Source organism: Spermophilus citellus (assembly GCF_964194105.1).
Source record: "Spermophilus citellus genome assembly, chromosome: 5".
NCBI classification, from domain to species: domain Eukaryota; kingdom Metazoa; phylum Chordata; class Mammalia; order Rodentia; family Sciuridae; genus Spermophilus; species Spermophilus citellus.
In genome coordinates, this window is record NC_138186.1 from 55,917,202 (window position 1) to 55,944,976 (window position 27,775).

Here is a 27,775-nt window from a genome sequence, read left to right on the forward strand (position 1 = left end):
ATGGAGGGCAGCAGTTCTTGACTGAGGGTGACTGCATCCCCCAGGAGACCCTCAGCCCTGCCTAGAGACATTTTGGGTTGTCACTCTTGGGGGAGGAGTAGTGTGGGCATCTAGTGGGTAGCAACTAAGATGCTCAACACTTCCACAGCCAAGGGTAATGGAGCCTAAAATGTCACTAATGTCAAAATTGAGAAATGCTGACCTTAGAAGATAGGACCCTGGGATGACCTCCCTGAAGGAAGGTCATGGGCTCTTATAAAGGGCAGGTATTAGCTTCTATCATGTGGCTTCTCTCTTTTGCCTTAGCCTCACCTGAGTTAAACTTTGAGATTTTGCCAGTTGGAGGAGGTGGATGAAGGGGCTATAATCCCCAACCTCGGATGTCCTAGCTGTAATGTCTACCTCCTCTGTTCCCCCATCCTCTCTAGGCATTTAGACTTCTTTGAGATGGTCCGGAACGAGGACGACCTGGAGCTAGCCCGGAGGTTCGACATGGTGAGGAGCCTGTGGGGATGGGGTGATTGCAGCGGGGTCCCAGGCAACCACATAACCACTGCTCCGGGCCCTGTGTTGGGGTGAGTCCAGTGTTGTTTGGGTCCCTAGGGGTGCCACATGGCTGGGTCCTATTTCTGGAACTCTTGTGGTGTGCTGGCTCTGGTGGCCCTACCTGATGGGCCACACCTGGACATCTGTTCCTAAGGAGACCAAAATGCCACAAAGAAAGACTGTCATGTTCTTGTATACAGTTAGTCTCAAAATCTTTCTAGGGCTGACTTTCTTCTTGCCTTCTGGAAGTTTCCTGAATCACCTCTCTCCATTCCCTAACCAGCTCATGCTTAGCAAACCAAATCATTTTAGCTGTAGCAACTCTGAAGACACACCCCCTCCCATGCTTAAACATCAAGTAATAAAATCCCTACCTAAACCGAAGCCGCCTCCTGGGCTGGAGGGTGCTTCAAGGCACCAAGAACTACCCCTTTGTATTTTCACAAAAGCTTGGGATTTTATACATAACAAAGTGGGGGTGGAGAGGAGGAGCATCTTGCCCGTTGTCCACAGCTGGTGAGTAGATCTGGGACTTCAACCCAGGTGGTGGGCCTGTGCCCCGGGACAGGTGCTACCCTGGAGCATCTCTGCCCGCCCCCTTCCTTCCCTTAGTTTGGATCAGTAGTTCTCAACCAGGGCTGGTTTGGTCACTCCCACCACCCAGGGCACATTTGCTGAAGCTGGAGAAGTTTTTGATTGTGACAACTTAGGGAGGCGCAGGGGAGGATGCCACTGGTATCTGGTGGGCAGAGATCAAGGACATTGCTGTGCATCCTGCAGTGCACAGGATGGCTCCAACAGCAGGCAGTCATCCAGCCCATGGTGACAACATCCCTGGTTTAGGTGATTAACATCCCTGCCCTCCTCCTTTTCTCTCGGTCTTTTTAAGTCTCAGCCAGAAGTGTGGGAGAAAAGCTGTCCTGAGAGAGGAGGCAGCGAGGAAGGAAGCAGGGCTTTCTCCCCGCTCTTCTCTTTCTCTGCTGCCTGTCTGTCCCCACTCACCATGCCCCGGTTCCCTCAGGTGCACATCGACACCAAGAGTGCTTCCCAGATGTTCGATCTGATCCACAAGAAGCTGAAGCACACTGAGGCCTACCCATGCCTGCTGTCTGTCCTGCACCACTGCCTGCAGATGCCCTGTGAGTACCCTGCGCTCATGCTTGCCTACTGGGCCTGAGATCCCCCCAGGGCAGGTTGAGATGAGACTTTGGGACCTCTCTGGGCAGGTGAGTCTGTCCACATATCCCTCTGCACTTACCCTTGGGAGGCCAGACTGCATGATGCAACCTCTCCCTTACCTCTCTCCTTGGGGGTCACGATGTCCAGTGTCACCCAGTAGAGGAACTGGGATTGGGCCTGAGCAACTCTAACATCCTTGTCTACAAAACAGTTGCTTGATCATTGCAAAATCAAATATCTCTGCTATTTGTTCATGACAAAGGCCATCTTGATTCTCAAAAGAAGTTTTGTGCTTGCAGAGGTAGCTAAGATGTGCAATGAGCGTGTTCTTTTTTTTTTTTTTTTAAGGTTCTATCACTTTTTTATTTAGTCTTTGCTGGCTCTCACCCTAACACCTTTGCCCCTGCTTCTTTATGTATCCCAAATAGCATCTCAGAAGCAGGTGTCTAAGTTCGTAAGATACAGGTGTGTGCAGTGATTGATTAAACTACCAACAGTAACCCCAGGATGCAGGTTGAAATGAGCTTTAACTACACCACTTGTACTCTAGCTTTTCACAAAATAGATTTTTTTTTTTTTGTATTCCTGTGGCCCAACCTAATGGCCAGCCTACACAGGTATGCTGAATTGGTGGTGATAGAGGTTTGGTGATCTCAGGGATGGTGTCTACAGATACAATTTATTGTGTGCCAACTTTGGGCCTGACATGACGTGAGGTTCTTCAGCATATCATCCCTGAACCTCAGAATGACCTGAGAACTGTATACTCAGTTTTGGAATTTTGTCTCCATTTTGCAACCAATGGATCTGAGGCTAACCAAATTCTTCCCTAGAGAATTTTCCTTTCTTTGGGGACAGGACTTTAGGTGAAAAATGTTCTTTTTACCTGGTGAAAAGTAAATGAGCGACACTGTCACTTGGTAACGCATGTGTTGGTGGGACAGTGGAAAGCAAGACAGAGACAGTGAGCGGGACCAGGAAGTGATCAGTTTTCTAAAACTCAGCTCAGAAGGTCATCAGGGAAGACCGGGAAGGCCCCAGAAAGCTGGCTGCTTTTGTACCCAGTGGTTCCCATGTCTGGTGTTCCATGGGCAGTGCGCATGGGTCTCTCTACTCTGTCCCCAAATGAGGTTTTGAAGACCATCTGTCAACTCTTGGGTGGAATTTGAAGTCAGGATTGCATTGGTTGACTTCTGTTGGGAGTCTGTGGAGATGAAGTGCGTGGCCTCAAGGACCAGGGAAGACCTGGGGTCTGTCATGTCGAGCTGGACTAGGACTCAAGAGGATGGGAGTGGGGCCTTGTGAGGTCAAGCACAGTGTATCATGCCTTTGCCTTCATAGTTCAAGGTCACCTCAGCCAAGAAATCCTCCTGGGTTCCATTAACCACTTCTTTGACTCATTTTGAGGTGCTCGCTGTGCACACCTGTAAGTTTCCTTTCATCTTCCTCCGTAGAACAATAACATAGATAATCCTAAAATCTTTTTAAAAAAATCTTCCCCCGAAGGCTTCATTATTTAGAGCATGTAATATTTTAGAACAGGTGCTTCTCATAGATAATGTAAAAAGCAATTTACATTCTGAGAGCATAGTAGGCCCAGGGTCCCAAGAGGGAAGAAAGGCAGCCAGGAAGCATTTCATAGAGAGAGAACTACGTTAGCAGGGTTGATTGTTCACAGAAGGTCCACTGCAGGTAATCAGGAGACGGCGGGTTCGGGGTCTCCATTCTCACAGCGGCATGGCACCTTCCATCAGACTAGGAGCTTACCGTGCAGGAGGAAGGGGTGCCTCACCAGCAGAGGGGCCGTGTCTCCAGGAGCTCCAGGGCTGTGTTACAGATATGGTACTGTCTTCCCTCAGACAAGCGGAACGGAGGCTACTTCCAGCAGTGGCAGCTCCTGGATCGAATCCTCCAGCAGATTGTCCTCCAGGATGAGCGGGGTGTAGACCCTGACCTGGCTCCACTGGAGAACTTCAATGTCAAGAACATCGTTAACATGTGAGTCGTGGCCGGCCTTTGATCTGTCTGTCTCCCACCCTGGGTCTCACCAGTGCAGCCTCTGCTCCCTCTCTCCATCTAGACACCCCCAGGTGAGCAGCATTGTTCAGTCGAACTCTCCAGGATAAAGGAGAAGCTGCACATCTGAACTGTCCAGTGCAGGAGCCAAATGTGGCTATTGAGTTCTTGACATGTGGCTAGTGTGACTGAGGAACTGAATTTTAAATTTGAACAGCAACATGACATGTGGCCAATGATTACTGTCAGGCAGCACAGGTGTGTGTGTGGGTTGGATGGAGGGGTTATTTAAACAAGTCCACACAGCGCTGGGCAGGAAACTGTGGCACATGGGCTAACTTCCACCTTCCAGCTTGTTTTTATATGGCCCATGAGCTAAGAGTAACTTGTATTTTAAATACAAACACAAGAATATGTGACAGAGACTGGACACGGTATGTAAAAACCTAAAATATTTACTCTGGCCCTTTACAGAAAGTTTGCCCACCACTGACAGAGAGCATGGCCATTTGACCATGAGCCTGTTGGATGAGGTGGTCAGAGCCTGAAACCATCTGGCTTATATTTTACTGACCCTGGATATAGAGGAATACATAGAATCTAAATTTATGCCTGTTAATTAATAAAATGACCTTAACATGCTAATTATTTTTTTCTTTTGTACCAGGGATTGAATTCAGGGAACTCAACTACTAAGCCACATCCCCCACTTTTTTTTTTTTTTTTAATTTTGAGATAGGGTCTTACTAGGTTGCTTACACTCTTGATACATTGCTGAGGCTGGCTTTGAACTTGCAATTCTCCTGACCTAGCCTCCTGAGCCGCTGGGATTACAGGCATGCATCACCATGCCTAGCTAACACACTGATTTTTAATTTTAAACTTTTACTTAACTTTGGGTGTGATTCTGAGCCAGTTATTCTTAAGGAGATAAATTGGCTCTCATCGAATCATTATATTGCTTTCCGATGCCATGTAGAATATGAATTCTGAATATTGTTTTCCTTTGCACAATTCATCGGATATTGATTTAGTTAAAACCTGAACTGGTATGTTGGGCCAGGGCAACTAGTAAAATATCAAAAGGCAGCTTGTTTTATTTTCTGCTAATTTTTTTTACACCATCAGAGGGGAAGCTTTTCTACTACCAGAGAATGACAACTCATGAGGTCTAACAAAGGCTTTGCTCTTTCTTGGGCAGTGGAAGTTCTAAGATCACGTTAAGTTGCTGTGGCCGGGAGGGCTAGCCCTAGGTGTAAAAGGACTTCTGGGCTTGATAAGGCTTTCAATCTCTCCCCTTCCCTGACTGGGGCCTGGGGAGGCTGAGATGTGTGTGTGTGTGTGAGAGATAGTTGGCTTCTTTGATCTATTTCATTTCTCTCCTAATTCCTTCTATTTCCCACCCCTCCTTCCACCAGCTAGTCAGTTTCTGACCCTTTAGAGGCAGCCTTGGGGCAAGAAGGAGAAAGGGAAAAGGTCATTATTGATTGATCAGGCAACATCTTCCTGCTCTCTGAGCACAGCTCAGGCATCAATCATAACCCACTTGATTCTAATGTATGAAATGTGATTTGTCAAGAGCTTTGTAATGTTGTGAACAACCAATAAAAAAAATAAATAATTAATTAAAAAAAATGTCATGTGTTCTTGGGATCTTCAGTAGCCCCTGGCTGGGTGCTTCTCACTGCAATAGCCAGCTCATGGCCATTCGGAGGTTTCCCTAGCTAGCTGGCCGGCTGCTTCCAGCCCTCCCATCAGCCCCTGTGTCACTGGCTGTTCTGTGCCTGTGCACATCGACTCCCAGTGTGGACATTCCCAGTTTCCTCCCAGGTGGACCGTTGGGCAGGACTTACAGTGGCTGCAGCCCAGTTCCTCCCTGAGGCTCGTGTCTGGCCCGTGGGCAATTTTTACACCCCTCATGCCAGGAAACCTAGGAGTGCCAGCAGCTCCCAGTTCATCAGCCTTTCCTGATCACTTCTCCTCCACCCACTGGATTTCCTGGGTCCAAGCCAGAACCCCGTCTACTCTGTCTCCCTCCTTTTGTCAGGGAACCTGGGCCCAAAACTCATAGGCCCAGAGAAGACCCTTTCCTGGATGGTGGAGGAGGAGGTAGCATCCCAGTAACCACAGCAATCACTGCAAAGAAACCCCATCACCAAATCCTACCCCTCTCTGTACCCCGTCCCTCTTTCTCTCCTTGATGTGGTTGAGCAGTACAAAAGTCGTGGATCTAACTGGCTCACACATTGACATTCACAAAACAAAAGACTGTGGGATCTCACTTTGCATCTTAACCCTCATATATCTTGATGTCTGGGTAAAAGCTTAATTCTGATACCTTGTGACAGGAGTCTGACATGAATGAGGACATCCTGTATTTTAGATGTGTCCCGTCTCTACATACTTGTTCTGTGTTTGGGGGGGTGAGCAGTTTCTCTTGCTGTTACACATTGGTCTTTGGAAGCCTGCACCAAGGTAGGGCTAGCATTTCTATCTCAGATGCACAGGCCTTTTTTTTACAAAGGGATACAACTAAGGAAAGCATGAGATGCAGTCCTAATTCTGTTCTGGATTAGCTGTCATCCCCATCTCTGTTCTCTGAGCCTCAGTTCCTTCAAAGGCTTAGCTTATAAGGTGTCTCCAGGTCCTTCCTACTCCATGTGAAGACTGGGCAGGGACGGAGTCCTGGACAGAGATCGGAGAAGTTAAAATTCCTGCCTCCTTGATGTGGCTAGGCAGTTTGGAGATCAGGGTTCATGAACACAGGGCCTGTCTTCTGGGAGCTGTGAATGCTGGGCAAGGGTCACATGGCCCCCTCCTTTCGTTCCCCCACCTCACCAGGCTCATCAATGAGAATGAGGTGAAACAGTGGCGCGACCAGGCTGAGAAGTTCCGGAAAGGTGAGAGGTTCTGGAGCCTGCCGCGCTCCCCACCCCCAGCCCCGCCTGGGACCCCATCTCCTGCCATGGAGAGGGTTGCAGACCCACACCCGCTCCTCCTCCTCTCTGACCCCACCCCCATGCCAGAACACATGGAGCTTGTGAGTCGGCTGGAGAGAAAGGAGCGGGAGTGTGAGACCAAGACGCTGGAGAAGGAAGAGATGATGCGGACGCTGAACAAGATGAAGGACAAGCTGGCCCGAGAGTCCCAGGAGCTGCGTCAGGCTAAGGGACAGGTGGCAGAGCTGGTCGCCCAACTCAGTGAGATCTCGGTATGTGGTCACTCTCCTCCCTTTGATGTGGCTCAGCTGAGACCCTAGGCTTCGGGACAGGGTGGGCAGAGTAGGCATGGGGAAGAGCCAAGGCCCCCAAAATGAAGAAGAAAAGAAAGGGGGACCTCAGGTCAAGACCCAAGAGACCCCTGAGCCTGTATGTGTGCCACCTTGTGTTCAGTAGAAACGCAATGCCCTTTGCTCTGGATGACATTATCCCAGGAAACGCCCTTGGATAGGAAAGTGCGGGTAGGATATCTGCTCCTCCTTACCCTCGCAGCTGGATGTCCTTGTGCAGTCTGTAGCATGGGACAACTGTATGCACCAACCCAGCTGCTTTATTGTGATGACTGTGACTGATTTTCCAGTGTCTGTTTGACTGTGTGGGAGGTAAGAGCAGGATTTGGGGTCTAGAATAGATGGAAATTAAGTAAAGAAGGAAATGGTGGTGGGAACTGGTTGGCATCAACGCTGATGGCTTGAACCTTTTGATTTTTTTGTCTCCTTACAGACGGGCCCTGTATCTTCCCCCCCTCCCCCTGGAGGTCCATTTCCCTTGTCTTCGTCGGTGACAACCAACGACCTGCCTCCACCCCCACCTCCTCTCCCCTTTTCCTGTTGCCCCCCACCTCCACCCCCACCCCCACCACCTGGAGGGCCTCCCACACCCCCCGGCGCCCCACCTTGCTTCAGCATGGGCCTCCCCCTCCCTCAGGACCCCTTCCCTAGCAGTGATGTCCCACTCAGGAAAAAGCGTGTCCCCCAACCTTCCCACCCACTGAAGTCCTTCAACTGGGTCAAGCTGAATGAGGTGAGTGGCCAGGAAGGGGGCAGCTGGTCCATTCTCCTGCAGCCAGTGGAGGTCAGGCCTCTGCATGGTCTATTGCTTGACGTCTTCCCCAGGGTTGGGCTCCATCTTTGGTGGTGGGGGGATGGAGTCACAGTGGATACAGATGAGAGGGTTGCTGCAGCTGGCAGCTCACGGTGCCCTGGGGAGAATGTCTGCATTGGGAGAGATGCTAGGCGTGTTCTCTGCCCATGTCAACAAAGCTACCTGGAAGAGGAGCTTGTGTGTGCTGAGGGCTGACAGAGTAGCAGGGAGCTCAGGGCCTGGGCCAGGCAGGCTGCTCTCTGGACAAAACAGGGCTGGGCTAGAATTTCAAGGAGAGGGTTGATTTGAGGGAAAGGGTGGAAAATATAGGCAGAACTGGGGCTGAGGTCCAGATCTTGGTGAAGATCAGGGCAGTGAGTACAAAGGACTGAAGAGTTCAATGGGAAGATAGAGCCATTTTGGCCTCCTCCTGGGAGAGCTGCATACAGTGTTCATGTTTCTAGACCAACAGTGAGAGGCCCTCATGAAAATTCTCCACTAATAATCACCAATCCCAGGCCCAGGGGTGGGAATTGATTCTTTTTTTGATTCACAAGCTTACAGATGCCCTGGGTCTCAGTGGACCCCTAATAATTGAACAATGTGAACGAAGTCCTCTCCCTGGTTCTTGAATAATGGCAAATCTTACTAAGAGAACCACTGGTTTGGTCCCAGGGGCAAATACACTCAGGGTAACTGGTCTCTGCTATCCTGGCCATGCCGTGTAGGCACCAACTTGGGGCTGGGGTTCGTGGATCTCCTTGGACTCTGTTATAGGGGGCCTGTTGAACTAACTCACAGGGAATCCATAACTTAGCATTGTGTTGGAGTGTCAGTGAACTTAGATGGAGACTTAAGGTGGAGGAGAGACTAAGTAGATAAGAGAGATTTCTAAGCCAGGGGTGGTGGACTAGCTGGCCAGCCAGGCTGAGGTCTGCTTTGCCTAGAACTTTCCACTGGGGATATGATAATGATAAAGGTGAGAGATGGCACTGCCCCATGAGAGCTTAGAATCTGGCAAATTAGGAAGGTGGTCAGGAAACAGCCAGAGATCTTGACTACATGGGTCAGGGGAGATGTTTGAACCTTGAACCAAACCCAGTTTGACTCAACTACCTGTCTACATCACTCATCTGTAACTCAGTTTCTTCTCTGCGAGGCCATCTCTACGATTCCTTCTACTTCTGGTCTTCTAAACTATGTGGAAACCCACAGCGTGGACACATCCCCCCACAGTCTCCCAGGCCTCCGATCATATCCAAGTGATTGGGTTTTACGGTCACCTATTAGCAGCCTTTAAAAACAAGACTGTAAAAACTCAGGACAGCTGTGCTGCACAGTTGTGGCCCGTGGATGCTTCTCCACTGGCAGAAAAGCAATGATAGCTGAGAAGGCAGAGGGCTCTCTAGACCCAAAGCCATGGCTATGTGGGAATGATCACGGTTCATGAGCAGACTCAATGTTTTTTATTGTGGTCAAGGAGAAATAATATTTCTGTCTCCCATGCCTACCAAAAATTTAAGGTTTTAAAAATGTCATTTTAAGTTCCCATGTGTGCTCATGGTTAAGGAATCCACACAAAGCAGCTGATTTTAGGGGAGGAATTTTTCACTGTTAGGGAGCTTTGGGCTTAGGATTTTCTCTGGGGTTCACTAATAGTAAAGGCCATAGGAATTCCCTAGGGACCCAGAGCAGGCCAGATCATCATTGCCAGACGGGAAGGTGTCATTTTGATGGAGTGGATGCTTGGGAACATTCATGGGAATTGTAGACTTTCTTGGCAGAAGCAGGGTAGAGGGGCATTGAGAAGTATTTGAGAACTTGCTATCCTGTCCCTAATTTTTTAATTGTGCAAAAAGGGCAGATTTTTTAATTGTTTGGGCTTCAGCTTCCTGATCAGTAAAATGAGAGTATTGCTAATATCCATTTCAAAAGGTGGTTGATGAGGATCACTTGACTTAATGTATGTTAAAGACTCGAACAGAGACTTGACTCATAGGAAGCCCTAATAATAATAATGTCAGATTAGTTATTAGTGACACTGCCATGTATGCCCTAAGTATGCTCTCACGATGACCCAGGGAGGTAGGCATCCTGAGACTCAGCTTCCTTTTGTGTGACGTGGGTAAGAAGAGAATCCCTCTGTGCCCACAGACCCATGTGGTGGCAGGGCTGGGGACATCAGCCAGCCGGCTCAGTCTGTTCCCACAGGCAATGCTCTGTGAGGAAGATGTGATGAAATGTGTTTCTGAGAAAGATAAAGGCTATCTCTAGAGGTCCAGAAGTCCCAGGAATCTAGACTTGAGATGATGGGGTCTTGGCCAGGGTGATGGAAAAATTAAATTTGGGAATTATGACACAAGATGGGCACCTCGGGGTGATGCAATGACGGTTAGGTCGTGGTGAATATCAGGAACACACTGACCTCTCTCTGGCTCCAGACCTCAGGGAGACCTCCAGGAAGAGCCACAAGTCCTTCTGGAAGATGTGGGGGAGCTGGGGTAGGGGGGCTGTGTTTGAGAAAAATGAGAGAGGGCCCAGGTGATCTGTCTGGTGCCTCACGGGAAGTTCTTCCCCATGTTCGACACCCAGCGCTCGGTTCTAGCCCTTTCTTCTTATCCTGACCTCATGAAGAATGAGGAGGATGGGAAGATTTACCTCTGTGGGCCTCCCTCTCCCCACCTCCACCCCCAGGCCTGGATTTATACGGTTTTCCTGTCAAGGCCACGATGCTGGGTCACTGGGCACCCCACGCGGCTGCAGCCAGCGCCCCTCCCTGCTTCTCTGATTCAGGTTCCCCTCCCATCTCTCTCTTCCTCCCACATCCCCTTGCCAGGAGCCCAGTCCCTCTCCCCAGTCTCCTTCCTCTACCCCACGCATGCTCCTGGGTATGTATGTACACACGCACGCACTCTGGTCTTTTCTGCCATGACAAGAATGCGTCTGTGTTGGGTTTGGCCAGTTGCCTGTATTCCTTACTGCTCTGAGCTTCCCAGCCAGGCATTCCTCACGAGGGTCCCTGGCCTTCAGAAGGCCACAGGAATGTCCCCACCCCCTGACTCTAGCCTAGCCTCCCCCTTGCAGAGTTTAACAAAATAAAAGTGAGTGAAAGGTCCGCTTCTCTCTCCAAGCCTCGCTGAGAGGGATGAGGAGGAGGTATTCAGAAGGTCCCCTGGCTGCCCTCTAGGCAGAGGAGGGCGGGAGGTTCTCTTTTCAAGGACAGCATGCTCTGGATGAGGTGAAGACTCCCGGGAGCCCAAGGGTGGAGCATACTGGTGGGGGAGGGTGCACCACCCTCAAGTCCTCTTAGTTTATACTGCTGTCTCCGAAGCCATTAGCAGAGTATCACGAGACTGCTGGACCGTTTCTGGCTTGGCTAACAGGACCTTTCCAGACCCCAGTGCAAGGTCCTACAGGGAGGGTGGTAGTGTCTCAACTGAGAGACATGAGGACAGAAAGTTCTGGGCCCATCCCAGTCATTAAGGTTGGGGACACCTTCCCTGGGTCTGACCACAGGAAGTTGTGGCAAAGCCTGGATGTTCTGAGCAGTCACTACAGGGGCCAGGGTGTCCCAACCTTTGGCATTCACCCACTTTTTAGTTATCTGGGAGAGGAGGAGGAAGACCTTGGGAAATAAAATGGCCAGCTATCTCATATAGGAAATGCAGCCTGTGCAAAAGCTTTGAGGATCCCAAATCTGTGTGCACTCTGATCCTCCCACGGATTCCAACCAGGGCGGGGGCAGCTTCTAGCCAACCCTGCCCTTCGTGGAGAGTCGGCCCATGCAGGTGGCCGGGACCTCTGCTTTCCTGTCTCCTACCCATCACTCAATGCTTCCAGTGATTTCTGAGATGAGCTTACAGTGGCCCCCATGAAAGGGAAGAGAAGGAAGCTGTCTTGGGGCTCTACCCTGGAGCCGCGTGTTAAAGAGGGGCAGAGGTTGGAGGGGTAGGAACTGACCCCTTTCTGAAGGTCTGAAAGCCTGGCCATTGTAGTAGGTGCCCTCGGGGGACAGATGCATTGGGCATCTTTCTGATGAAGGTGTTAGGTCAATCACAGGGTTTTCTCCCTGTCCTGAATCCTAGGAGCGTGTCCCTGGCACCATATGGAATGAGATTGATGACATGCAGGTATTTCAGATTCTGGACCTAGAGGATTTTGAAAAAATGTTTTCCGCCTATCAGAGGCACCAGGTAAGACCTTGCCCCCTCTGGCCTCTTGGGCCTTAGACTTGTGGTCTTAATTCCACACTCCACACTCTTGGAAGTCAGACCCTCGCCTTCCTCTTACCATCCTGTCCCCTTCCTCTTTACCTCCCTCCCTCCCTCCCTCCCTCCTCCCCTCCCCGATTGGTTTTTCCTTCTGCACATGAATTCTGAATGATTTTGACCTTGATGAGATTTCATGTTTGTACTGAGGACCTAGATAAGAATGGGAGGTGTGTAGTCCAGCAAGGGAAATGCAACAGTGTATATTAGTTATAGACCAAGTGACGAGGTAGTATGTTGTCCATTTCTCATTGTCATTCTGGGGCACTGGAGGTAGAGTCCCAAGGCCTGGCCACCACTGACCCTTACTGTTTGGCCTGGGATTTGGAGACTAACCTAGAAGTTGTGTAACTTTCAAACCACTTTCCCAACCATGTTCTTATCTCCCAACACCCCCACCATGGTCTGTTGAGCAGAAGATGTTAACACTGCAAGGAAGCAGGGGTTCTGGGGTGCTGCTCTATGTCACATCAGGGGGCTTAAGCTGGACCAGGCCCTCAAAGGCCGGGAGAGGCCCTGGTCTGCTCCACTGGCTCTACGTACACACAGCTGGACAGAGTCTGGCTCTAAAGCTACAAAGTTAGGGGGAGTAGGTTGATGGCCAAACACAGGACATTCCTGAGGCCTAGGCCTTCGACTGTGCTGGGCACCTGCAGAGAAGCCAGAAGTGCTGATTCTCAGACCCCATCCTCAAGTATCGAATGCACTTCAGGACATGGGTGGAGGGTCAGGAGTCTGAGTGTAACTAGCACATCTGGGGCCCTTCCCCACCACATCCAGTTTGAGAACGCCCAGTCAGGCTGGAAGGCCCTTGCTTTCTCTCTGGCCTGCTCCCAGGGGCTGCTTCCTGCTGGGGTTGTGTTACCATCCTCCTGTTCTCTCTGCTCAGTCCAGGCTTCCAGACTGGAGGGCTTCTAGTACCAGTGATGGGTCTTGGGCCTCCTGGGTCCTGGGCAGTGGCTAGATGCTATGACCTTGCTCCCACAGGTGTCCTAACCTGCTTGGGCCTGTGGATGACCCTTCCGGAGGGCCATCAGGGCCAAGGACATGTGTGACTGTTCTCCCTGGGCTCTGGTCAAAGAGGTGGGGGTGGTGTCAGGCTCAGGCCATCTTGGGATTCTAGAAAAAAAACAAGTGACTGTTTATTTAGTTGTAGGTACCAAGGCATTTGAAGGTCCACTCCTAATTCCAGGAGCCAATATCTGGGTCAGGCTGGCATGCCCACTGGGAGTGGCCAGGGCTGTGGGGACTGAAGGAGCCCTGCTGAGCATGGTGCTCGTGGGAACTGGAGCTCCCTGGTGGGTTCTGGGGACACAGGGAGTGTGCAGGAGTGGGTGGGGGTCAGGTATGATCATCACACACCTCCGCTAGAGTCTTCCTTCAGGTCAGAGTTCTGGCCTATCCTGTCCAGTCTCCAAGGCTCTGTGGTGGCAGGGCTGGGGACCAGTCAGAAGAGTTGGTCTGAGGTTTAGGACAAGCTGGGTGTGGGGCCTTCTGGTTTGATGAGTTGAGCAGAGTTAAGACTAAAAGACCCGTGCTCGGCCTGCCTCACCTCTCTGAGCCCAGTCAGTGTAGCCCTGATCTGGAGCTGGGTTCAGCCAGAATACTGTCACTCAGGAGCAGCCCAGTCTCTGGAACTGAAATGACAGCAGCCAAACTGGGGTGACCTCAGGGTCGTGTTTCCCTTGTCACCTCCTCTTCCTGTCTCCAGGTCCTGGATGGTGGGTGGTGGGCTGGGGGAGGTCCTGGGAGCCATGGCCTTCCCTCTGTGTCCTGGGCAGGTTCTGAGTTGGTAGTTTCAACTCCATCAGGGTCAGGAAGGGAGGACACAGATGCAGCTGTGCCTTCTTGGTTCCCTTAGACACTGAAGAATAAAGGGCAAGGAGCAAGTTAGGGAGACCTGCACCCCCTGCCCTGATGCACACAGCTTCCACAAGCTCCGTTTCAAGTTCTCACCTATGATGAGAAAGAGGAGCTCATGCCAGGTGGAGAGATGCCCTCTGCCCTCTGGGCAGATTCTCAGCAGAGGAGAGGGAAGAGTGGATGTCAAGGCCCGGGCTGGGGGAGCTCAGCCCGCTCCATCCTGATGGAGGAGCCGTGGTTCGGCTGGGCCCAGAGCATGGGGAGGAGCTGCCTGATCTCTGCTTGTCTGGCTTCTCTGTGGTGCATGTCCAGGGCTACTTCTGGGTTCCTGTTTCCAATCATGGGGGTCTCCAGGGGACAAGTGGACAGTGTAGATGCTGAAGGTGCCCATGTCTGTCTGGCTGCTCCCGGGTCCCCAAAACTCTTTGACTAACGTTGTGCATGTTTAATTCTCTGTTGGCTGTGGCTGCTGCCTACCTAGGAGCTGATAACTAATCCTCCTCAGCAGGTGAGTCACTCCGGGGCTCTGGTCACTTCAGGTTTTAACCCCTCTCCTGGGCTGATGCCCTGAAGTGGGCCCAAAACAAGGGCTTGCCCATTTCACCTCCTACCTTCTTACTCTTCTGGGGGCATCCAGATAGGGGGGCATGCAGGAGGGCCCCCAAAGAGAAAAAAGAAACATAGGAAAGGGAGGGTGATGCAGAATACCTCCGCCAGCAATGGGGCTCACTGTCTAGGGGGTGAGGAGAAAGCTTCTAGGTCCGTGTCTCTCCTGCCAGGCCCACGGCGAGGCTTTCCTGAAGGGCTGCCTGGGTGGGCACTGCCAACTCCAGGGGCCTAACTTCCAAAGAGAAAGATGTCAGTAGTGGCCCCTGGATCTGGGCACCATGGAGCCACACAGGTTCTGTGGAGGAAGTCTCCAGAGTAGGCAGAATCCACCCGAGAGCCTCACCACCTCCCTCTCCAAGGCCCAAGGCAAGAAGGGGTAGAATCTTTGAGTTCTTGGGAATCTGCTGGAACCCCAGAGGGGAGAATTCTGCTTGGAATTTTGCCCCCGTTTCTGCACCCCTAGCCACATGGATGCCCTTTGCCCTGGGCACGTTGGGCATCACCTGAAATCCCTGGGAGTTGGGGGCCGAGGCCTTATGGGGCTTGGACCAACGTCTCATCATCAGCTTGGGGAGGTTGTCTGAGAGGAGGGCATGATGAGTGGGGCTTGATCCTGTGGGGGACATGGTAGGTCATGTCACATTACCTAAAGTCACAGGGATCAGTCAGACCTCTCCCCGGAACAGCCCCTTCCACAGGTTACCCAGGGAGGATAATGTCTAAAAGGGTGGTCTTCACTCTCTCCACCAATGCTTTCTAGCTCGTGGTAAAGTCCCAGATCCCTCCTGTGAGAGCTGATTATTCAACACTGTCCTCTCCCCCATCTTCTTCTTTCCTCCTTCCTCTCCCCCTTCTATTATAAGTATCCCCAGGTTGGTAGGAGGGTGGCTCCTGGCGGGTGGGCAAGAAGAAGATCGGGGCAGGCATATACCTCAATGCTTCCCCTGGACTCATTGCAGAAGGAGTTGGGCTCCACAGAGGACATCTACCTGGCCTCCCGCAAGGTCAAAGAGCTGTCAGTCATTGATGGCCGGAGGGCGCAGAACTGTATCATTCTTCTCTCCAAGTAGGTGCTAGCCCTGTCCCTAAGGCCCCTCCAAGAGAGGTTCTGCTGGGAAGGAGTGGGCCCTCCAGGGAGCACGGGTCCAAGATGGGGCTAAGAAAGAAGGAAGTTGAGTGTCTAGCAAGAGGGGTGGCAGAGGAATGGGGTGATGGCATCTCTGGCCTCCTCCTTTGCTGTCCCTTGGGAAGGGAATGGACACTGACCTAGAGTCCTCTCCTGGGAGTCCCTTGCTAAGCAGCAGCCTGGGGCTGTGCAAACAGGAAACTGCCCCAGTCACCAGGCCCCTGACCAGCCTGGTCAGCGTCTGGCAGCTGAGCTGCTCTAAGCCCGTGGAGGGCCCCACTCAGCTCAGGCCACAGAGCAGCATGATCTCAGCCCCTAGGCATTTCCCGCTCCCGCAGAACAAACAGGGCAGTATCTGCACTAACAGCACAGCTTCTGTGCGGGGCCTTCCCCAGTCAGGGTCAGGGGCACCGCCTCCCGTACTATTCTTAGTGTTGCCCCCAGTTGCCTCTGGGACATCTGCCCCTCTGTGCTCCCACAAGGCCCCAAGCCTCAGTTTCTTTCATTTGATGGTGGGATGTGCTGGATCGCTGGGGCTCCCGGTGGGTGTGGGTGTGCATATGGAGGGGCTGGGGAAGGCTGTCAGGCGAGTAGGGGGCTGGCTTCTCCCTGTCCCAGACGGCAAGACTGATTGGAGCAGCTGTGTGGGAGCCAAGCACTGTCAAGGGCTGAGAGCAACTCTGTCTCCTGAGAATGAAAGGGGGAGGAAACAGTCCCCTCAGAAGGCCTGTCCTCCCATGGCGGTGCTATAGATCTTTAGGCATGAGGAGGAGTCTGCACTGGTGATGTCCCTTCTACACCCAAATGCCCCTAGCAGCTCTGACAAAGCCTCAAGCAAGACACCAGTGGCTCAAGTCTCCACTGAGACACTAAAATACCTGTTTTCAAGTAGATGGGATGACTCGTATTCGTTTAGTCTAATAAGGCGTGGACAGAGCGCCATCAGCAATACTCCCAAGTCCACGTTCAGGACAGATAAGAGGCTGAGGCTGTGTCGTCTGGAGAAGAAGTTTGGGGGTGTCTTAGCTGAGGGGCCAGACCGGGCTGCTCAGCGGTGGGCTTTGTCTCAGGTTGAAGCTTTCTAACGAGGAGATCCGGCAGGCCATTTTGAAGATGGATGAGCAGGAGGACCTGGCTAAGGACATGTTGGAGCAGGTGAGGAACCTCATGGGAAGGAAGAGAGCTGAACCTGGGGATAGCCAGCCCCACCCTTTCCCCACAGCCCCCAGAGAGGCTGAGACTCTTGGGGCAAGGAGAAGGCAGGCTGGAGTAGTTGGGGAAAAGGTTTCTAGAAACTGCCCTGAACTAACCTTTCTGGGGGAAGCCTGGAAAAGGCTGCCAGGGATCCTTGAGGCCTCTGGAAGGAGGTATGAGGTCTCAAAGCAAACTCAGGGTGAACAGTGGTCACATCTTCCCCAAATCTCTTCTACCTCAATTTGCTGTGTCCTTTAAGAGAAACCTAGAAAACAATTGGATTTCATTAAGAGCCACCATCTATCAAAGGCACTGTTACTAGAATGAAAAGACAAGAAGAAGTTTACTGCCATACACATGTGTGTACACACACACACACACACACCCCTACACATCAATGAAAAAATGGCAAACACATCAACTTTTAAAAATGAGCAAAAGACTTGATGAAGCACTTCGTGAAAGAGGATTTCCAAGTGGCCAGTGAACTTGTGAAAAGGTGCACAGTGCTATTGGCCATCAGAGAGACCAGGAACCACAGGAGTAGCTACACACACACCCAAGTAGCTAAAATTAGGAAGATGGACAGTGGCAGGTGCTGTGAGGACATGAAACCATTGAGATTCTCAGGCGGCGCATGTAGAGGCTAAATACCCGCCTACCCTCTGCCCACTAATCCCACACTTCAGTGTAGGCGCAAGAGGAACTGGTACCAATACTGACTAAAATACATACACAAGAATATTTATAGCAACTTTATTTATAAAGCCCCCAAGGTGTGAACAACTGTCCCTTGATAGGAAAGTGAATAAATAGTCTGGTATACAGCAGAATACTACTTAGCAATAAATAAGTACCAAATTACCAATACACAGGAAGGATGAATCTTAGACTTTATGTTGAACAAAACAAAACAAATAAACAAAACACCATATAGCATCATAGCCCATTTTCTGTGCTATAACAAAATATGTGAAACTGACTAATTTATAAATAATAGAAGTTTATCTATTTAGCTCATAGTTCTGGAGGCTGGAAATCTGCTTGGCATCTTGTGGGGACCTTGTGCCACAGCACAGCGAGGTGGAAGGCATCCCGTGATGGGACAGAGCAAGCATGCTTCTTGGGTCCCTTTTCCTCTTATGATAAAGCCACTCATACCATTATGGACGCCCCACCCTAGTGATCTCATCTAAACCTACTTTCCTCCCAAAGGCCCACCTCTGAATATCATTCACATGTGATTTGGGGATTAAATTTCCAACACGTGACGTTTGGGGGCCATGTTAATCCATAGCACACAGAATGAGGTTGTTTATACGGTGTTTAAGGTGATACAATTCAGCTGAGTTGTATTAGGGAGGGGCATAGAGGACTTTCTGAAATGAAGCAAGGGAACTCTCTAAGGGGAAGGAAATGTTTTTTACTTTATTCTTATTGTACAGTGGAAGGTCTTGACAAAACCCAATGAACTACACATTTAAAATAGGTACATTTTATTTCATGGAGATTATAACGCAATAAAGTTTGCTCCAAAAGAAAAATCATCCAGCTGTGTGGAATTGCTGATTTTAAGTAATTACTTAATTTTAATTCAGAATAATGTACATTACTGTATGTAAGCTATATCTCAGTTTTAAAAGGTGAAAAGAAAAAAGAAAGAGGTGCCATCCTCTGAGCACCGGTCCACACGAGAGCACCTGTCTCTGAGCCCTCCCCGTTTGGTGCACCCCATCCGAGCACCTGGGCTTCTCATGCACTGCACCCCCTCCCAGCTGCTCACCAGGTTCTTGTCTGACGTGCCCCTGCTCTTTGCAGCTCCTCAAGTTCATCCCAGAGAAGAGTGACGTTGACCTCCTGGAGGAGCACAAACACGAGCTGGAGCGGATGGCCCGCGCCGATCGCTTCCTCTATGAGATGAGCAGGTTGGGGCGGCCTTTGTAGCCGGAAAGGGGAAGGAGGTGGCAGGCCCAAGAGGGGGCCAGAGCTGGCTCCTGGGGCTGGGGCTGGTGGCGGTGGCCTTCTGATGTAGCTCACTCTGTCCACAGGATCGACCACTATCAGCAGCGACTGCAGGCCCTCTTCTTTAAGAAGAAGTTCCAGGACCGACTGACCGAGGCCAAGCCCAAAGTTGAAGGTATGGCTGAGGGCTGGGGGAGGGCTGGGATGGAGAGGCATCTGGGAATCCATGAATGGGGCAGAGGGAAGTTCCTTCCTTATTTTTAACCCAAAAGGGAAAAAGAAAGGCAAGGACAAAATTTAAACTGTGATGTTGTAGAAAAATGTGCTTATTTATATTAATCTCTGTGCCAACCATGTGACCCATTTCTGTGTCTCAGCATGCAAACTCTCTGCCCTGGAGAGCATCCTGTCCCACTGTGGAACAGAAACAAGGAGAAGATAATAGCTGCACCTAGAACAGCACCTGGTGCACATTGAGCTCATCTATTTTGCCCACCTGAGAGGTGCTAAGTTCATAGAAGACCTCTGGGCACATTAATTCATGTTTGAGCTACTAAGAAGTAAAAAACTACATACGGTGATTCATGGAGGCATCTGATTTTCTGAGGCAGGAAAACCCCTTCAAAACAGGCCATTTCAGATGGGAAACTTGAATCTCTGCCTGGTATGGTGGTGCACAGCTGTAATTCTAGCTACCCAGGAGGCAGAGGCAGGAGAATTGCAAGTTCAAGGGCAGTTTCTACAATGCACTGAGACTCTCTGTCTCAAAATAAAGAGGGCTAGGGTATAGCTTAGTGGTGGAGTGCCCCTGGGCTCAGTCACCAGTACCACAAAACAAAACAAAAACTGAAAACCAACAAGAATTATGATTTCTGACAACCATGTACCAAGCATTATGCAAAAAGAAAAAGGTGTCATTTGGTCCTTACAACAGTCCCATGTGTGAGTGCTATCATCACCCTCTATATGCCTCCTTTCTCATCTCTGTTGCCTGGTGACTTTGGCAGTTGTCACTGATGGGTGGTGGAGCCAGGGTAAGGATGCACTTGCTGTCTTCCTAACCCACGCCTTTCCCCTGTCCAGTGGTACTGTCCACAGGACATCTTCCTGGGGCTGCCTGTTGGGATGGCAGAGGAGGGAGGGGAAGAGAGTTGCAGAAAAGGCAGGAGGGCAGGATAGGGACAAAGGCTGGGAAGCCCAGCAGAGGGGAACAAGAGAGCCTGTGTCCCAGATGCTGAGGGTGCAGGGCTTGGGGCAAAGCAGAGCATGGGCCCCCCCTGCTGGACGCCAGGGTCAGTCAGCCCTCCCACCAGTCCAGGGAGTGGACCTTGGTGGAGTCCAGTGGGCTGCTTCCAGGAGGCTTCTGAGAAAGGATGGAGCATGGAGAGCTAAAGGCAGACACTTTGTGTAACCTGAACTCTGTCTCCCATCATACCATCCTCAGGCAGGGAGGGACCTGCAGGTGTGTTTAGAGATAATGGGTCTGAGAGAGAAGGAAAAACTCAGGAGTGACTCTCCATTGCTAAGCTCTGGTGGTATCTCCTCGCCCTCTGACCAGGGTGATTCCTTATCTTCATCTTCCTGCGGTAGACAGCCTTTGGGGCATGAGGCACAGATAAGGCGTTCAGCCCAAGATGTGTGCGCTCAACAGTTTGTGTGTCCTGGCTCATTGCAGCAAATGGGAGCAACTGCCACTGGAGTTTCAGAAGCAGAGCAGCTTAGCCACGGGGTAGGGTCAGTTCCAGACAGCTTCCCGTTCCTGCTCCTAAGTGCTTCCTGATAGTCTGGGGATGTTCTGGAAGGTCTCCCTTTAATATCAAGCTTCACAGAGCAAGATGAGTTGGAAGACAAAAGTGCTGGGAAAGTCACTCTCTGAAAGCTATGCTGCCTAAGACTCGCTCTGCTGGCGGATGTCTGAGGGCGAGGTAGGGAAGAGAGGGCTGGGTTGACTATTATAGAATCAGATCCTGTGCTTGATTTGGGGTAGAGAATCATGCAGCGGCTAAGAGTCACACTCTTCTTTCCAGTTCTTCCAGGAAATATTCCTGGAGGATCCAAGATGGAGCCTATCCTAGCTGGGTCCTGGGCTAGTGACACCCATACTCTCATCCTCCAGCAGGGACTCTGGGTCAACTTACCTAAAGCCAATGCACCAACTTGGACAAATTTGCCTGTTCTTCTATGAATATATTCATTAACATATCCTGAAATATATTCTTATGAATACGTTCATTGCTGAGTATACCAAATTTACTGATTCTTATTATGTATTATTATGAATACATCCTCTGAATACAGTCAAGATGAATATGGTTGCAAATGTAATATTCTTATGAATATATTCATGAATATATTCTTCCTGAGTGTATCTCAAATGTCAGGTCTGCATAGGGGAGTTTTCCCATTGACACTGATTTCCTTTGAACCCCTGTAAAATTTTCTGTTTGGCCAACATTTTAGCATTTTTCTATGATCCCTTTGCAGATTTTTCAAACAGCATAGCAACCTTAGAAAAATTATCCCAAGGAATATAAATTGCCAGAAACTTTTAGAACTCTTTTTTTCCAAATGAACTTTTTTATTGAAATAGGGCGAAGCACAGAGGAGAGCCCCACTTGATGAATTGTTATAAAGTGAACCCCATATACTCACACCTGCTCAGACCTGGAAGGTTTCCAGACCCCTAGACTCCTCTGTGCATCTTTCTCCTAAATGTTGGCCCCTTCCAACTATTAAGGCCTCCCTCTTCTCCAAAGAGACTTTTAGTAATTTTTTTGTTATGAAATTTACATAAGTGGAGTTATAGGTTCTGAATAATTTCATGCTGGCTTATTTTGCTCAACATTATGGCAGAACTTAAAATTTTTAAGTGCTAGGGTTAGGAAGGAAAAGTATCATATTCATAGAAAGGACATAATAATCTTTTATGCATGAAAAGGTTTTTTTCAAGTCTGTTCTTGGGAAAAGTATTGGTGCCTTCCAAGAAGTCTGGTGCCTTGGTCTTGGCGAGTTCGTCTGTGTCCGTGGAGCTGGAAACTTGGAGACGAGAAGTGGGAAAGCCTCTGGCCCACAAGAGTTGAAGACATTGGACAGTGGCTCTCTGAACTCTATTGTGGCATCTTCTTGGGGTGTAAGGGGAGCAGCTGCCCTGCTCAGGCTCTGACCTGTCCCCCCTTTCCCAGCCATCCTGCTGGCCTCCCGGGAGCTGACTCGCAGCAAGCGTCTGAAGCAGATGTTAGAGGTCGTCCTGGCCATTGGCAACTTCATGAACAAGGGGCAGCGCGGGGGCGCCTATGGGTTTCGGGTGGCCAGCCTCAACAAGATTGCTGACACCAAGTCCAGCATCGACAGGTGGGACCTGTTTGCCTCCTTAGCCTCCAACTCACCTCACTCTTGACCTCTCTCCCCAAGACTCCCTGCCTGTGGGTCTCCTCCTGAGCCTCATTCTGCTTCCTGGTCCCTCACCCTTGACCTGTCATCCACAGAAACATCTCTCTGCTCCATTACCTGATCATGATTCTGGAGAAGCATTTCCCTGACATCCTAAACATGCCTTCGGAACTGCAGCATCTTCCAGAAGCCGCCAAAGTCAAGTGAGGGGTCCCTCTAAGACGTCCTTATCTCCATGATGACATGCACCTTGGGCTAACTAGGAGTGGGCCAGACAGTTTGCTCTTAGATCCTTATTTCAGTGATGCTTCCAGAAAACACCAAAAGAGGAGTGGGAAGTAAGTTAGGAAGAAACGGAATGCCCAAAACAGGGACCTTGGTAAGCCAGTTACCATGGTAGGAAAGTGGCACCAAGCCCCACTAGGCGACTCCAGGAGGTTGGATATCCCACCCATGGGGTAAGGGCGCTGGGGAAGTCACACAGTATCCCGTGTCATTCATTGGCTGAGGGAGTTTCAGGAGGCTAGAACTCTCTGATCATGGGTATAGGTTGAGGAGGCTACCCCAGAAAAAGTGCTCACCCAGCTGGAAGAGTTGAGGCCATGTTAATGGATAGATGGCGGACATAGTGTGGGGCTTCAACAGCCTCTGCTACCGAAATCAGACCTGAACCCAAGGGCTGATAGAAACCATCTCCAGTGGAACCAGAAATGTAAATGGCTAATAGGTATCCAATGCTTGCTGCATGCAAAGTATACTGTGCCTTCATTCTGTTGCTATCACATAATACCCGAGACAGGGTAATTTATAAAAAATAGTTTATTTGACTCACAGTTCTGGAGGCTGGGCTGTCCAAGAGCATGGCCTCAGGGTCTGCTTAGCATCCGGTGCATCATCACATGGCAGACGACATCATACTGCAAGACAGCAAGTGTTATTGCTAGCTTGGGTCTCTTGTCCTTATAAAGCCACTGATAACATCATGGGGGTCCTTACCCTTATGACCTCATCTAATCCTGATTATCTCTCATCAGCCCTACCTGCAGATGCCATTAATATAACTTTTCGATACAGGAACTTTTGGGGACACATTCAAGCCACAGAATCCTGTTAAGAAAGAATAAGCAGTACCTGATACTAATAAAAAATAGAAGTCTGAGCCAGAGGCCATGTGTTAGAAAATATGGAGCATGGTATTTCTGATCCAAAAGGGTCTATGCAACAGAACTCTATGCACCAGCAGGCAGAAGGAAAGTGATTTTTCTAGGGCCACCTGTTAGTAGCCTAAGCAGAGCTGAGACTGAGGTCCACTGACCCCCAGGCCACTGTGCTTAGTGCTGCTGTCCACCTGAACCAGACTCAGGTCCTCCTCCACCATGCAGAGCTGGTGACCTCCTCTCCCTCCTGTCTCTCCACAGCCTGGCGGAGCTGGAGAAGGAGGTTAGCAACCTGAGGAAGGGCCTAAGAGCTGTCGAGGTGGTAAGTACGTCATCAAGTGTGCCTGGGCTTGGGGGGGATGCCGATAGAGAAACAGCTGCCCATGCTGTCCACCCTGGATTGACGGTAGACTCCAGTCTGAGGCACTTCTGTGACCTAAAGCTCCTGGCTGAGGTCCAGCAATTGGCACAGTGAACACAGCCCTCAGGAAAGGGTGATTGGATTATCTGGGGTTTAGGTTTCGGCCCCCACCGAGGGGACAACTGAGGTTGTTTCTATATCCCTGTCCAACATGATGTCCATATGGAAGGGGATGGAGTGAACTATAAATCTGCCATGTTGTAGTTCAATTCAAGTGGATATTAAAGCGGAGAACTGGCTAGGAATAGGGGTCACGCGGGGTTGCAGAGGGGTCTGCTGGCCCCAGAAAATTCTTCCTCATGTCTCTTCACCCCACTGGGTCAGAGGGGGACCCATTGCTGTCCTTGCTGGAGGCTCAGGTGTCCTGGTCCATTTAAGATGCCATGAACAGAGTCGCTTATAAATAAGAGAAATGGCTCCCAGATCTGAAGTCCAGGAAGTGTAAGATCGAGTTGCCAGCTGATTCAGTGTCTGGTGAGGGCTTGTTCCTCAGAGATGGCACCTTCTTGCTGTACCCTCACAGGGTGAGAAGGGCAAATGAGCTCCTGTGGGTCTTTACTATAAGGGTACTAATCCCATTCACATAGACTCTGCCCTCATGAACCACCACAGCTCAAAGACTCCAACTTTCTAATACCACCCAGTTGGGAGAGCAGAATTTCATCCCATGAATTTGGAGGAAACACACAGACCATAGCACCCAGTCTTTGGCCTTTCTCATTCTTGCTCTGATGCTTCTCAGCTAATACCATCTCTGGCTCTAGGCAAGGCAGGCCCAGTATTGGGATGTCCTCAACCTTTTGCCCCTCACCCCTCCAAAACCTTTCCCTCTTCCTTGTAGGGAAAGGGAAAGTGTGAGTGGGAAATGGACTTCAAGAAAGAAGTGACATTAAGTATAAGAAATAACCTTTTGCCACAATGGGGCAAGGGGTGATTTCCAAACATCCAACTTGTTAGTGTGGTCCATGGACCAGCAGCATGTGCACCAGTTAGGAGCTTTAGAAAACACATTTTAAATCTTCACATGACTCCCTGGGGGTCTTGTTACAATGTAGATTCTCACCCAATAGGTATGAGGTGGGCCTGAGACTATGCATTTATTAAGATTTCCCAGGTGATTCTACTAGACCCAGAACACATTCTGTGTAGCAAGGCTCTTGAAAAAGAAAGATGACATTGATAGGTGAGGGCATAGAGGTGGGTGAAGTGGATAACTCATACTCTGTACCACCCTGAGGACTGTGAACTCTAGGTGTTCCCTCTTTCCAAAGGGAGGCTCAATGTCCCGTGAATGGCAAATGGGGGTGGTGATGATCCCTGAATTCCTGATTCTGAATTACTCTTCCTTCTCAGGAGCTGGAGTATCAGAGACACCAGGTGCGGGAGCCCAATGACAAGTTTGTTCCAGTCATGAGCGACTTCATCACAGTATCCAGCTTCAGCTTCTCAGAGCTGGAAGACCAACTGAATGAGGCCAGGGACAAGGTAAGGGTACCCCAAGTGCCCCTTGACCCCAGCCAGACCCTGAGCACCACTACTCCTCATCTCAGCTGTGTCTAGCAGAGATCCTTCACCCCTGCCTCCCACAGACAGCCCAGGGGGAACAACCCCAGAGCCACAGAGCTTTGAGGAAGAATTGTCCCCTCACTCCTGCAGGATGCGTGAGCATATTGCACCCGTATGGATAACCACATACTGCAAAGAACACAGTCCGCTTATCAGGGTTGAGGTACCATCCTCCTTACAGGTTCACTAAGGTTTCACAAGCCCACTCAACAAATAGGACATGGAGGGTGACATGCCAATGATGGCCAGTTATAAATGATGGAATCGGCTGAGGACCCCAACTCTGCATTGCAGCTTTGGACTTGATTGCTTTGCTTTTCCCAGCTTCTTAGGCTGATCTGCACATAGGCCCCGTATGTGGGGCTTTTGTAAACTGGATTCTTATTCAGGAGGCTTGGTGTGGGGCCTGAGACTCAGCATTCCTAACCAGCGTCCAAGAAGTGCAGAGGCTGCTGGCCCAGGGAGAATGCTGAGTTACGAGGTGTTCTTTAGAGGCTGTTGCTTGGGTTGAATTAGAGATGACAGCTGATGGCAGCTGTCAGTCCAAACAGGGTCTGACACGTGTAACTATTCCCTTGCATCTATTCTCATTTACTCCCACGATAGCACTACAGATTCTATTATTTCCATCTTACAGACGAGGAAGTTGAGGCACAGAAGAGTTCAATAAGTAACCCAATAACTAAATGATCTCAGGTTCATTATGACTGGGCAGTTCCTGACCTTAGAAAGGGCTTTCCAAGGTCACTTCATGGCCTGGACCTTCACCATAGCAGACCCAGGTGTGTCCTTGAGGTGGCCTGTCAGTCAGTCCAAATCCCACCTCCCCAGGTGTGGGCCTCAAGCTTTTCCTTAGCCTTGTCCTTATGCATAGATAATGGGGTCTCCCCACTTCCTATAATCCTGGGCTTTGGACTGGGCCATGTTCTGGCTGGAGCTCAGCTACCCAGAGCTGAGCCCCCTTGCTTGATGACTCTCCACCAACCTGTTCCCTCCCCGCACAGTTTGCCAAGGCACTGATGCACTTCGGGGAACATGACAGCAAGATGCAGCCTGACGAGTTCTTTGGCATCTTTGACACCTTCCTGCAGTCCTTCTCAGAGGCCCGGCAGGACTTGGAGGCCATGAGGAGGAGGAAAGAGGAGGAGGAACGGCGGGCACGCATGGAAGCCATGGTGAGGCTGGGCCTGGGGCAGGATGAGGGCAGAGGGGAGGGCCTGAGCGGAGGGTCAGGGCAGGGAGCCACTTGGGGGTAGAATTGTTGGGCTGAGGCGGAAGGGACTGGGGCACACTGGAGGTGCCAATCCCCATCCTGGAAGACAGCAGTGAGAGGTTGGGGCATCCTGAGAAGTAAGGTGGGGGTGTAAGTGAAGCACCCCCAGTCCAGGGGTGGGCCCCCAGCTGTCAGGCCATCGGTGCAGCAAGGGGACTATGCAGCTGCCCTGCCTTGGCCCCTGTCCCTGAGGGGGCTCCAGCTTCTCGACCCCCACCCCCAGCTGAAGGAGCAGCGGGAGCGGGAGCGGTGGCAACGGCAGCGGAAGGTCCTGGCGAGCAGCACCCTGGAGGAGGGAGGAGAGTTCGACGACCTGGTGTCGGCCCTGCGCTCTGGAGAGGTGTTCGACAAGGACTTGAGCAAGCTCAAGCGTAGCCGCAAGCGTTCAGGGAGCCAGGCCCCAGAAGCCACCCGTGAAAGGGCCATTAACAGGCTAAATTACTGACCTGGGGAATGGCCACGTGGGCGGCCAGGAGACAGGGACAACTGAGAGGGGTTCAATGGAGGAGGTGGACTTCAAGCCCCAGGCTGGGCCCTGGGTGAGGCTGGGTGGGGCTGGACCAGGTGTCTCCCCACACTTACCTTAAGGGACTCTGCTCACCTCCTCCACATTGATCGTTCTGATCCTGGCTCCTGGGGGGAGCCTGTGGGGTTAGCTTGGACATCCCTGGCAAGTCCTGGCCAGGCAATCTCAGACTGAGGGGGCCCTGTTCCTGCTCCCCGCCCTGGGCAAACCCACGCTAGCGCAGAACTGTTCCAGATCTAGACTGGAGAGGTCCATGGACCTTGTCCCAATCTGATCTCCTGTGCAGTGGGGAGTAATGGTGGTTGGGCCTCTGAGAGCCAGGGGGAGGGAATCCAGGCTCCTATCGCTGAAGAGGAGGCTCAGTGGAACATGAATCTGGGAGCAAACTTTTTTCTTGGCTGGAAACCGAAGAGGCCTGATGTAAGATGAAGGTGATGTACGGACCAAAGTCAGCAGGATGGAGTAGCAGTGCCTGTTTCCCACAGTGTCAGTCCTTTGGTCCCTCTCCCTTCCCTATCCCCATGTCCATCCTATCTACTAATCTACAATCCAGCAAATGTACCCCGGGGTTCCCAGGACTATGACTCACTACGAGGT

The 27,775-nt window shown here is 50.8% G+C and overlaps 1 protein-coding gene and 1 long non-coding RNA gene across 4 annotated transcripts in view; one reads left to right on the plus strand and one right to left on the minus strand.

Moving 5' to 3' along the window:
* Window positions 1-27,240, plus strand: part of DAAM2 (dishevelled associated activator of morphogenesis 2) — a 104,936-nt gene extending 77,696 nt beyond the window's left edge. Inside the window, exons 9-26 of one of the 3 annotated variants that reach the window (XM_081295090.1) lie at window positions 429-495; window positions 1,568-1,685; window positions 3,585-3,723; window positions 6,583-6,641; window positions 6,768-6,952; window positions 7,464-7,763; window positions 11,909-12,016; window positions 14,436-14,462; window positions 15,523-15,629; window positions 16,760-16,844; window positions 18,702-18,808; window positions 18,932-19,020; window positions 22,028-22,196; window positions 22,331-22,438; window positions 23,654-23,714; window positions 25,167-25,298; window positions 26,384-26,554; window positions 26,876-27,240. In XM_081295090.1, the coding sequence (XP_081151216.1) occupies window positions 429-495; window positions 1,568-1,685; window positions 3,585-3,723; window positions 6,583-6,641; window positions 6,768-6,952; window positions 7,464-7,763; window positions 11,909-12,016; window positions 14,436-14,462; window positions 15,523-15,629; window positions 16,760-16,844; window positions 18,702-18,808; window positions 18,932-19,020; window positions 22,028-22,196; window positions 22,331-22,438; window positions 23,654-23,714; window positions 25,167-25,298; window positions 26,384-26,554; window positions 26,876-27,097 (2,254 nt within the window). In that variant the 3' untranslated portion in view covers window positions 27,098-27,240. The remainder of the gene's footprint in view (window positions 1-428; window positions 496-1,567; window positions 1,686-3,584; window positions 3,724-6,582; window positions 6,642-6,767; window positions 6,953-7,463; window positions 7,764-11,908; window positions 12,017-14,435; window positions 14,463-15,522; window positions 15,630-16,759; window positions 16,845-18,701; window positions 18,809-18,931; window positions 19,021-22,027; window positions 22,197-22,330; window positions 22,439-23,653; window positions 23,715-25,166; window positions 25,299-26,383; window positions 26,555-26,875) is intronic. The other 2 variants (XM_081295092.1, XM_081295091.1) reach the window with 2 other exon arrangements.
* Window positions 18,815-27,371, minus strand: LOC308649549. Its single transcript, XR_014022094.1, has 4 exons — window positions 27,235-27,371; window positions 26,365-26,566; window positions 23,068-23,152; window positions 18,815-19,098 (listed from the first exon to the last, which is right to left on the minus strand). It is a non-coding gene; the product is annotated as an uncharacterized lncRNA (long non-coding RNA).
* Window positions 27,372-27,775: the final 404 nt, after the last annotated feature.